The sequence below is a fragment of the Melanotaenia boesemani genome, chromosome 13 (assembly GCF_017639745.1).
Source record: "Melanotaenia boesemani isolate fMelBoe1 chromosome 13, fMelBoe1.pri, whole genome shotgun sequence".
Classification (NCBI taxonomy): domain Eukaryota; kingdom Metazoa; phylum Chordata; class Actinopteri; order Atheriniformes; family Melanotaeniidae; genus Melanotaenia; species Melanotaenia boesemani.
The window spans coordinates 32,237,228-32,249,657 of record NC_055694.1 but is presented as its reverse complement, the minus strand read 5'-3'; the positions used below and the strand labels follow the sequence as shown (position 1 = coordinate 32,249,657).

Here is a 12,430-nt window from a genome sequence, read left to right as displayed (position 1 = left end):
ACTAGCCTCCAGCAGCCTGAATAAAAGTGACTATATTAAAATTTATTATTTCCAGGTTCGTGAGAACATAAAGGGAGGTGTTGGAGTGTCTTTAGAGGTGAGACTGAGAGGTTTGTGTATATGTGTGTGTATGTGTGTGTGTGTGTTCATTTGTAATTCAACACTTGTACGTGTGTACAGTAGCTCCAGTTATTGACAGTAATCAGATGAATAACAGATGGTTATTTTTCAGAAAGGTAGAGCTGTCAGTGTGTTCATAACTGATGAACACTTTGTTTACAGTTTAAACTGAGTTAACACCCTTGTTTTTATTGAGTGTTGTTCATCAATACTCTGACAATATTTAATGTTTGATGGTCTATGAATCACATACATGCTTAAAAAAGCAAATTGGTGCTTTATAAAGACGGAGTTCCCTTTTCCAAGTCATCCTGTTACCAGCTGCTGATTCTTCCACATCGAACAGTCACAACAAGGTAAAAGTTTCACTTCTTGGTTTTTAGCATTAAACTTTAAAATTCAGCTTTTGATCACATTTTATAAATGTATTGATTATAAATTTAGAGACAGTTCCTTACAGAAGTTAATTGTAAAACATAATTTTCATCAACATATTTGATTTAGATTTTCTTTCTGTAAACAATAAATAAACTTTAATTTTTCCACAGATGGCATCGTGTCTTCTTTTCACTCTGCTCTTCTGCAGCATGTTTATTGGAGCAAATGTAAGTCAGGTTTGCATATACTCATGTCTCTTTTTATTCCATTAGAGTTATACAGTTATAGTAAAATTACTATTTAAATTTTAGGCTTTTTCTGGGATGTTTGTAATAACGAGCAGGATGTGTGTTTAAAAAGAATAATTGAACTAATAACATAAATTAATTCAGTAATGAAAGAAATAAGCTTGTACATTCTTTTACTGATAAATTGTTCTTTATATCCACAGACTCAGTGTGCTTCACAAGGTTAGTGTTTGTTTGTATTTACGTTGGAGAAGGTTGAAAATAAGGACACAGAAATTGTGTGACGTTGGACATTTTTAACAAAAAAATAAAAGTGAGACAAATATAAATTAATTGATAACTAGAACCGATCACTGAGACACTCATTTAGTTGCTTTGAGAGCTGCTGCAGAGGTTTAATGTTTTGCTTATACACGCCGTTTCCATTGTTTTATTAGTTTAGGTCGTTTGTGACAAACAGGAGTTTCTCTGTTGTGGCTGCTGATGCTTCTTCATCATGTGCCTCGCTCTCCTGTGGTGTACCACAGGGCTCCATTCTTGGTCCTTTCCTGTTTTCTTTACACATGCTGTCGTTAGGGTCAGTCATAGCGAAACGTAATCTTTTCACTGTTATGCTGATATTTACCAGCCGTTTAAGCCCATTGAAAGTATGACATCTAGCTCTCTGCTAAGCTGCTTTAGTGAGATAAAGCTATGGCTTTCTTACATGTGAACAATGAGAAGACAATGTATTTTGTTTTCTACTCCTAGCCTACCTAGTGTGATGTCAAATTTTGGTTTTCTGGCCTCATGTTTTAAACAGCCAGTGATAAATCTGGGACTTACTTTAGACAGCTGAATGAAATCTGACATACAGACTGATTTTGTGGTCAGAGCAAGCTTCTTTCAGCTCTGTCTCCTGGCTGAAGTTAAACATTTTCATTAAGGCTTTCAGCATTTTAAGACTTTATGTCACAGTGAGTCAGACCTCCCTTTCTAGCCTTCAGTTTGTCTTAAACCCTGCAGCCCATCTTACCCAACACATGCAGCCATGACCACATCATCCCAGCGTTTTTATCTCTTCACTGGCTCCCAGTTCATTTTAGAATCCACTTAAAAATGGTAATATTTGTTCTTCACGTTATAAAAGGCCTTGCCCCATCTTATCTCTCAGAAAGCTCTTAAATCAACGCGTCTTCCCAGGTCTTGGTATAAACAGTGGGGTGATCGCTCTTTTGCTGACGTTGCTCCCAAGATGGGGAACAAATTATCCCCAAGCTTGTGTAGCGTTGTAGAACCAGTACTTTTTAAAACTGAACAAAACATATTTATTCAAATTTGTTTTAATACTTAATAGTACTGTGATGCTGACATTTTTACCAGCTGTTTATTTGTATTTACTTGCTTTCATATGTCTTAAACTATGTTTTTGTTTTATTTTCTTGTTTTTTCTTCACTGTTAAGAATTTTTTTCAGACAAGAATTGAGTTGTTTTACAAATTTTTGTGGTATTATTTAGATTGAGGTTTCAGTGAGGAAATATTAATGGATAAAGCTTATTTTTTATTGCCCCTCTAATTTTCTAATTGTTTTGCAGCTTGCTCTTACACCTGCCCTACTGGTTGGACTCAGCATGAATGTTACTGTTACCAGTTTCAGGGCGTTGAAAGAGACTGGGCTTCTGCTGAGGTACGACAGCTTCACCTTCGTAGTTTTGTAAAGAACAGATTCACAACTTTTAACTTCATCAGTACTAAACAGTTGCATCATTGCTATCCACTAACATTCAAACACAGTTTAGATGTCCTGACATAAAGCTGCTTTACTTTTCTCATGTTGCTTTTAGATCATATTTCTTATACTGGGGAGAGAAGACCAGCTGATGTTTATACTGGTATAAACGGTGCACATTAGTGCTGCTAAGGTGATGACTTAGTTGTTTTCATCCTGTCTTCCTCCTCAGCGTTTCTGCATTCAACTCAAAGGGAATCTGGCTTCCATCAAAAATACAGCTACGTACACCTTCCTGACCAATTTCATCTTCAGTGCAACAGGAAGCCACAGAGTAACTTGGGCTGGAGGCAATGACGCTGTAAAGGTGAGAGTTTAACTAACAAGGTAAGCTGAATCAGGTATTCCTTGCCTCATGCTGATTATACACATCTTAGGACTTCTTCAACAAAAGTGAGATTAATCCCAAACACTAACAAACTAATAAAAGTGGACCGGGGCCGGCACATCTGCCGGCGCTGCACCATGGTATCTTCAGCTATAAACCTTTTTCATCATTTTCAATTCTGAATCATTAAAACAATAATCTTAACAAGACAGTAATAGTCATTAGTGGTTCTATTTCTGTTGTACAATATCAGATTCCAAGAACTTGGGCCCTTCAAATCTCTGATTTATCTTTTCCCATGAGTTTGTTTTTCCTCTATTTTGAGCGAGTCAGAGACATCATCATATAGTCAGTCATCCAGAGTCAGTTACAGGCACCACAGGAAAATAACAGCAGGCAACTACTCTTACTACACTCTACATGATCAATATGACCGTTCTTTGATCAATAAAATATAATCTTTAGTTAAATTTGGTGGTAAAAGAAATGTTCTTTCCAGTTTGTTTTAAATAGACGTTAGCTTGGCTCCTCTATTGTCTAATCTCCTGTTTCTTAAACTGAGAGTGCTCTTACTGTTGTTCTGAGGTGGATTCAGTGTTGCCAGTACGGATCAGTCGTAATAAATTATTAGTGATTTCAACTGCTCACAACAAAAACTAAGAATGAAATGAAGTGAAAGATCTGGGCACTGTCTGCACTGGTTAAAAATATGTAAATTAATATTTAAATCTCTGGCAGGAGGGTGTGTGGATGTGGACCGATGGGTCAGAATATACCTTCAGTGGCTGGAACGCTGGGGAACCAAACAACGTGAATGGGGGTGAAAGCTGTATGGAGATGAACCATGGAGGTACAGATTAATAATTGTCCTGTAGATGACTGTGTCAAACGTATAGAGTATCAAATGTTTATTGCTATATTTTTATTCTCTCTTTACAGGACCATTAAAGGCCAACGATGAGAAATGCACCAAAACAAGTCCTTTTGTTTGTCAGAAAAAGGCAACCATGATCATTTACGCTTAATGCAGTGATGTCACATCCTCTCTGGTGATGTCATTTCCACCAGAGATGCCAAACGTCACTGACATGTCTTCTACAAGATATTTTGACAAATCTGATTTATTATCAATTCTAACCAATATTACAAATAAAGGCATGTTAAAATGTTCACTTGTTTATATATTTTTTTATTTCTAAAATAATTAATATTTCAGATTTTAAGATTAGAATATTTAATAAAATTAGACATGTATTTAAAAGTCACTGAAAAAAATTATAACAAGATTTGTGCAAATAAATCTCACGTTAATGACAAGAACCATTTATAATGTTATTATTAACTTATTTATTATTAGATAACATTAAATTATTGTACTGTTATTTATATTATGCTTTTATTATTGTACCTGATACATGCAGTCTCTCATACAAGCGGCAAGTGGTAGAAAATGGATGGATGGATATTCTGAAGAGTTGGTTTTAAGGCATTCAAACTATTTCACTTTCTAAAATAAAATGGAGAAAAAGGAATAATTACTGTGATGCGATGCTGGAGTGGCCAGAAAGAAATTTAAGTTTGTAGAATAATGAAGAAGGGCAGCGCTTGTTAGCACCTTCTTAAAGGATTCCAGCTGGAAGCGATAAACATATGCTTCAGCTATAAAAACATGATAGTAGAAAAACTTTAAATTCCTTTTGAACGATTAATTTAACTTAACCGCTATTGTTGTTTACCTTGCATACGTTCTAGGTAATGACGTATGAGGGTTGAAGCGGTCTGTGCTACATAGCAGAATATTGGCTCAATATTTTCTGTTCCGTGTTTTTATTTTATGGGAGACTGAGCTCACTGACAAGGAAAACAATGATGAAGAAATCACTGAAAACACGTTTATAGGTGAGCACGATCGGACGGGTGAAGATAACAGAATCAGTTAAATATTGTTTTTCTCTGTGTTTTCGGCGCCAGCCTGAACTGCAGTCCAGCATCTTGTTGTTCTGTTGTTGCTTTCAGCCTTCGTTTTTTGCCGCCAGCCCTGTTAACATCTGAGATCAATAAATTGACTCAAAGGAGGAGAGAAGTGTGACATACATAAACATAGGCCTTTAGGAATTTTAGGAAGTTTATCCCATTCAGCTTTCCTCTTCGTATTGCTGAGAAAACGGCAAAGACTCCTGTTGCTGTTTTTATGTCCTTAACTGGAAACTGAAACCAGTGCTGCATCGTTTCTGTTGATCCGCGGTTTAAGAAGAAAAACTTGCCACAAACAAGTTGCATTTGCCATCACCTCCACGTATTCTAGTCTAGTGAGCAACCCGGATACATCGTCTCCCAGAATGCTTTGCAAAAGTAAAATAACGCAGACCTCCACAGATCAGAAACATAATCTAAACAACAGATTTTAGAAGAAGAGGGCAATAACTACGTGTTTTGGCCATGACTTTTGCTACCATTGATGACACAGAGGTCTGGACCTCAGTATTTTTCCGCTGTGTATGTAAAAATATGAATAAAATACATGCTTTAGAGCTACATGGTTATCCAAGAAGACTAATTAGCAGTGATGTGTGGATCTGAAATATCGAAGTTACAATGGTACTGTTTAAATCAACGAAACAAATACAACATAATGGGCTAGATAAATAGATAAAACAACCAGTGTAACTAATTAGCATTTAGCCAACACAAACAAAATCCTGCCTTACTGTACTGACTCCCAAACAAAACACAACCAGAAGCAGCACTGCTAAATAATGAAAGAAGCCTGGAAAAGGTTTACAGTCCTGACTGGCCCAATCTACAACAAACAATTACAAGGCAAAGAAAACCCAAACGTCTGAAGGGCTCAACACTATACCAAAGCAGTCAGACACAATTCAACAGAGTCTCAACAAGCGCTGGGTAACCATGGTAACTTATGCACCAGAACTAGCCTCCTTGGAGGCAGGCTAATATTCAAGCTTAGCTTAGCTTAGTTGCATCTCAAAGGTCTGCTACAGACTCCCTGAAGAAAGTTCCACCTGGTAGAATGCTGCGCTCCCGCCACTCATTCCTGTACAAAAGTAAAAAAAACAAAAAAACAAACAAAAAGAAAACACTTATCATATCACTGCTTTGACTGTCTTGGATAATGAATAAATCTATCAGTGCCAATGTAACTAAAGAAACACAACTATACAAGTACTGAACATGAAATTAAATGAAAAAGAACATAGTATTCATTAAAATTAATTAATACCTTATTAACCCCCCTCCCAAAGTTCATGAACACCCACAGGCCAAGGGTATTTAAAGAGCGAGATAGAGAAAGAGAAAGAGAAAGATAATCTAAAGAGATAGACAGAGAAAGATATAGATAGATAGAGACAGAGTTCCTTTTTGTTATCATGGCTTGGCCTTTTATTAATGCCCCTGCAGAGGGCGCACGCTTAATTCAAAGGGCATTCAGGCCACCAGCCCCACAGGTTTTCAGGGTAAAGACACCCAAGAGCCAGTACATACAGAGACAATTCAGCCAGCTTTATGTAAAGAGATTTATAACACAAGAGCAGACCATAAAGAAAATGAGGACAGTGAAATCAACAACTGACAGCAGTGATGTGCGGTCAGAAGAGGCATCATGACAATAAGGAAAAAGTATAAAAAACGAGTATTAATATTTTCCACTGATCTGTGTTAAAAAAGCATTTTCAGAAACTGGGTTGAATGACGTGTGCCCGTTTCTGTTCCTCAGCATATCACCAATATGAACTTTACAAAAATATTTGTTATACAACATGACTCACTACAGTTTGTGTAATGTCTTTAATGTATGTGTGAGAGAATTATTCCTCCATATCATACAATAAAGTGCAGAGAAAAGTCATCAAATGAGACAGGCAGCGCTCTACCTCACCTCAAGGGGACATAGTTGCATGCTGTTGGATAAATAGTGAAATAAGATGCTCTTCTCGGATCTTACTATTGTAAATCTGACTCCAGAGGGCATTCCAGAGGAGTCAGTGCCTCACCAGCCATGACCCTCACAACAAGTCACTGATGTCCATCAGCATTCTTTGTTCAGCTGCTGAGAAAATGACAGCACTCGGCTTGCTCTTTTTTTCTGCAGCTCCTCTTTTCCACCATCCACTCGTCAGGGCTTCCTACGTTCCTCAGGACCTCCCACATAGCCAGGCTATGTAAGCCTCGCTTGAATTAGCCTCAAGTAGAGGCAGCTGAAATGTGTTGGAAAGGCTTGAGCCTTAATTCAGCGATGGTGTTAATTTCGAGTGAGGCTTTCCCGACACAGCTTGGCTTTCTTTAGCTACGTTCATGGAATTTCCCCCAGAACACAACTTCCCCTGAATGAAGGATGCATCGCCCTTTGATCTGTTGAGGGAGGCCTCAACAGCAGCGATTGGTTCAGAGGGCAGCAAACCAGGAAGCAGGTGAAGAAGGTGTGGAGGAGTGCAGCCAATCCCAGCCAGACAATGACACGTTTTGGTGAGGAGTATGTATAAACTATTAACTTGTTGGAGAACAACTCACAAAAACCAGTATTGATTAGAATAGGAATGGATATAAATGTTTAACAGAAAGAGGTAAAATACTACACACAAAGGCCTGAAGGGATGGAAAAACATGAACTTGCACCAGCTGTATAGAGGTGAGGTAAACAAAAGCAGAATCTTTTTTTTTTTTTTTTTATTTGTTTGCTTTTATAAATGACAGCAATGTAGATGTACATGCACATTTGACCAGCAAAACAAACATAACCACATATAAGCAGGTCACATGTAGCCCCACCCGACCCACCCACCCTCACATCATTTCCAAGTATATGCATTTATAACGTCGGTATACTTTACAGTATGAAATAAAATCAACAATAATAACAAAGGAAAACAGGAAACAGACAAGGTAAAACTTAAAGAAGAGAAAAAATAATAATAATAATAATAAATAAATAAATAAGTAAATAAAAAAAATAAAAAATCCTCCTCAATGTTCCTCTCATCAAGAGGTGTTTGTAATCCCCCAAAATAGTTCAAGAAGGGACCCCAGGTTTCTGAGAACTGTTGAGTGGTTCCTTTTAGAGAATACCTTATTTTTTCCAATTTCAAGAAATACATAATGTCTCTTATCCATCTGGTGAAGCTAGGTGAAGATTGTTGCTTCCATTTGAGTAAGATAACTCTCCTCGCAATAAGAGACGTAAAAGCAATAACATCTCGAGCTTTGCTCGACACAGGACAGGTGGATGGAGTAATACCAAATATAGCACTCAAAGGATCGGGGCGAATTGTTTTCCCAAATATCTTGGTGTATGCATTAAAGATTTCTGACCAGAAAGTGGAGAGCGCAGGACAGGACCAAAACATGTGCATATGATCTGCCGGTTGGCCTGTACAGCGGGGGCAAGAGGGGTCAACGTTAGGATACATGTCTGCTAGTCTTGCATTGGTAAGGTGAGATCTTAAAACTACTTTCAGCTGTATCAGACCATGACGTGCACAGATCGAGGAAGAATGTATACGTCTAAGAGAAGCCTCCCAGTTTTCCTCAGTTATTGCCAGACCTAAGTCAGTTTCCCATCGGATCTTAATTTCCGCAAGTGAGGAGGGGCTGATGTCACTAATTAAGTTGTACAGAGTGGAGATTAGTCTCTTGCTCGAAGGTGACAATGAGAGAATGTTGTCCAGTATATTATCATTGGGCAAATTTGGAAAGGAGGGGAAGCTTTTCTGAACAAAGTTCTTGATTTGTAGATATCTGAAAAAGTCAGACTTTGGTAATTCAAATGTTTCCCTCAATTTGGAAAATGAGACAAACTGGCTTTGCAAAAAAACAAAAACAAAAGCAGAATCTTATGTGCATTAGCTGCTCAGAAGTACCCCATAACGTTGGGTAGTCCCAGAACCCCCAGTGATCTGTTCATCTGAAGTACAGTTCTCTTTTGCCCTGGTTTGCTTACCTGCCCATTTAAATGTAGATATAATACTATTAATACCACTGATAAATGATTGAGGAAGTAAAATTGGTAAACACTGAAGAAGATAAAGGTATCTTGGCTAAATATTCATGTTCACTGTTTGTACTCTACCAGCTATGGACAAAGGTAGGTGTTTCCATTTTTTGAGGTCTTATTTAATCGTTGCAGTCAATGCTGAAAAATGTGTTCTTTCAGTGAACTCAAGAACCATGTAACTATTATACCTAGGTATTTTATGCCCACTTCAGCTGCCTTGAATGAAATTGAAGATGCTGGAAATTCCAATAGTCAATTGATTTATCGGAAAATATTCACTTGTGGAAATGTTCAATTTATACCCAGAAAACACTAAAGGAGTCTAAGAGTGAGAGGATAAGATAGAATTATCAAATGATCAGTTACGTACAGGAAAAGATCATCGACATACGAGGCCTGATGTTCCACCCCATATCTCTTTATTCCCCTAAATCCACCTGGTTTTAGTGCAGAAGAAAGCAGTTCAACAAGTGGTTTGCATGCAACAAAACTGCATAAAAGAGAGGAAAAAAAAAAATCAGAGCGTTGCTTGTTTTTACAATGACTGATGTCTGAGGGGATGAGTGCAGTAATTTAATCCAAGAGACTAAAGAAGCACTGAACCCAAATTTCTGTAACGAAAATAGATAAGATCATTCCACCCCGTTGAAGGCCTTCTTGGCATCAAGCAATATTACAACCTCAGGATCTGTAAGAGATGATTGTGTTTGAATAACGCAGAGATGCCCCCTAATACTAGAGGAGTTCCTCCCTCTAATGAACCCAGTTTGATCTTCTGAAATAACATCTGATATAATACATTCCAGATGGCAGCTGTTGTTTGACTCATATTTTGAAAAGAATTGCGAGCAGCACCAGGAGAGATGGTTATTGATGGTCCACATGACATCTGTCATGCATGGACCTCACGGAGGCAGAAAGAAGGTTAACATAACTTTATTTTAACTGACACCAAGAAGGAATGTTCTTATGTAGGCAGGCAGCGGGAGGGCTGAGAGGAGAGGAGATGGGTCCATGTGGGTATGAACGTCAAAGTCCGACAGGGAGTGAATGTGGTGCTGGGGTATATAAGGACTGGTGAGTAAATGGGAGACAGGTGTGACTGGTTAGGGATCTGGGGAGTGCTTGGCTGTAGTGAAGGACTGGAGGGAATGTGGCAGGGTGAGATGTGGATGATCAAGGGAGTGATTACCGGAGAGTGGCAGGGCAGAGGATAACAAGGACTGGTGTGTGGGTGACACTATCAGTACCATCTTCTTTTGTCCTCCTATCTGCAGTGATTAAATAAAACAGACAGCTATTTAAAGTTAGATTTAAGGGAATAGTTTATTTAATTAAGACAGTGTTGCTGTATCAGTTGGTAAATGACACCATCTGTTTCTGATCTCGTTCATTTAAAAGAAAATGTTGGTCTATATGCAGCTGTCTGTTCTCTCACTATTAAAGAAGAACGGTTCAACCAGATGAACAATTTGAAACAAGGACATCATCAAAACTGCTGACGTCTTTGTGTAACTATTAAAAATAGAAACTGGTAAGTAAAAGAGAACATTGAGAAGAAAATAATGTCATGATTATTACTGAATTAATCCATAATCCATCCTGTCCGATGTTGTTGTAGACATCTTTATACCATTTCCAGGAATGAAAAATGATAAAATGCATGTGCATTATTATTCTTAAGGTATTTTGTCACAACCTAAAATTATATTTTACATTTCATTTATGTTATCACTTTTATATATGCCAAAAAAATTAAAATCAGTAACCACTACACATGTATTGTTAATGTGATGACGCGTCAGCATGTAGAATCTCCGATTCTGGAGATCATGAAAATACAGGATTGGTGTATTCAGCTGGCTTTTGTTTGGGAACCCTCTCTGGATGTCCTCTTTGCCAAACCTGCATGTTCTGCATGTCATTCTGATGGAACTTTGTCACCATTTTAACTGTTTGTCTCGCCAAGCTAAGACCATGACACTTTTTTTTGACGCACAACTTGGTTGGATTTCCAGCAGATGACTGATGTTTCCCACTGTTCTTCTTCAGTGTGCCACAGACGTGGGTTTTTGATCAAGGAGACCCTCACATAACTGAATAAGCTGCAGGTGTCTGACTGCTGTTTTAGGTAGAACCTGTAAAAACACTGTTACAATAATCAAGCTGACTAAAGATGGAAGCTGGACTAGTTTTTCCAGGTCCTGCTGAAACATCAGATCTTTTACCCTTTAAAACTTCACTGGTTACACTAGTGATGCTTATGGACTACAGGTGAATGACATCAGTTTTGATTGATCAAAACACAATTTTCAACAGATTTCTGAGAGCCTTTAATTCCCTGCTCTTAACAGCTGGTCATGACTGAAGCAACATGTTTGATAGCATATTGATTAGTCATCATTATAAAGGACAACAGCTTGTCCCCAAACACATCTTAAAGTTAACAGTAAACTCTGTTAACCTGTTAAACTTTGTTAGGTTTGTGATCACGCCAGCCTAATCAGATCATGTGCCATCTTTACAGCTCCATTACAGGAAAACGGAGGTCACCTGGAGGCTGCTGTCAGCTGCACTACAAAGTTCAGATATTAAACTTTTTCCAGTTTTGGTTTTGCATTGGTTAACCACGTAAAACTGGAGACATGATGGACCGGTGTTGCATTTCTTTATATATTTGTTATTTAACTAAACAAAAAAGAAAAGATGTTCGGGGGGTTTTATTGTACTAAAAGTAGTACGTTTTTTTAAGTCGGATTTGATGATTTTTGTGTGTCTTTGGGCCCAAGAAAGCAAAGACATGTGTATGATAAACTTTTTTTTTTTTTTTTTTTTTCTAACTAGTCCTGTCCAGCATTGTAGCAGCTGAATGGTGGTCTGGCTCCTGTGCTGTGCTGAACAAATTTGTTTTGCCAAGAGGAGCTTTAGGGCATAAGGCTACTTGTCACGCCCTCTCCTGGTCTGCCCAAGCTTTTCCTGCCTTTCCTCAGTGATCACTCCCCTTATTGCTCACACCTGTCCCAGATCAGCCACACCAGTCTCCCTTTCACCCATCAGCCCTTATATACCCTAGCTAGCACCACAGTCACTCCCTGTCGGACATAACCTATGGACTCCTCCCTCCTCCATTCCTGGCTCCCTGGTTCCTGTCCGTCCAGCCGACTCCTGCAGTGCCTGTAAGATTATTTCCTTGTGTTCCCTGTGATTAATAAAAAGTGGTTAACCTGCTTTTGTCTCTGTGGAGTCCTTACGTTACACTACTCTTGATAATCTTGTTTTTTATTTCTTTATTTATTAAATATATTGTTTTATCTTATTTATTTGGAATTATGGAATTTATGTAATCTTAATGGCCCTGACCAGAGGGGACAGTCAAAAAGGAGAAAAATGAAGAAAAGTAAAAAGGAAAGAATTTCCTACAGATTTTAAAGATAAACTAAGATCAGGAGTTTGTAAAATAAAATGTAACCAAGACAGCAACAACAAGATGTATAACAACAACTAAAGTACCAAAGACACACACATAATAAAATAAAATATCTAAATTTTTACCCTAAACAAAAATAACTAGTGTAT

At 37.9% G+C, this 12,430-nt stretch overlaps 1 protein-coding gene across 1 annotated transcript; it reads left to right on the top strand.

Moving 5' to 3' along the window:
* Positions 1-392: 392 nt before the first annotated feature.
* LOC121651086 (galactose-specific lectin nattectin-like) lies at positions 393-4,014 on the top strand. Its single transcript, XM_042002965.1, has 7 exons — positions 393-476; positions 669-725; positions 950-968; positions 2,323-2,414; positions 2,689-2,823; positions 3,583-3,694; positions 3,784-4,014. Exons 2-7 carry the CDS (start codon positions 669-671, stop codon positions 3,867-3,869), a joined length of 501 nt encoding a protein of 166 aa, XP_041858899.1. The 5' UTR covers positions 393-476; the 3' UTR covers positions 3,870-4,014.
* The last annotated feature ends 8,416 nt before the right edge of the window (positions 4,015-12,430 follow it).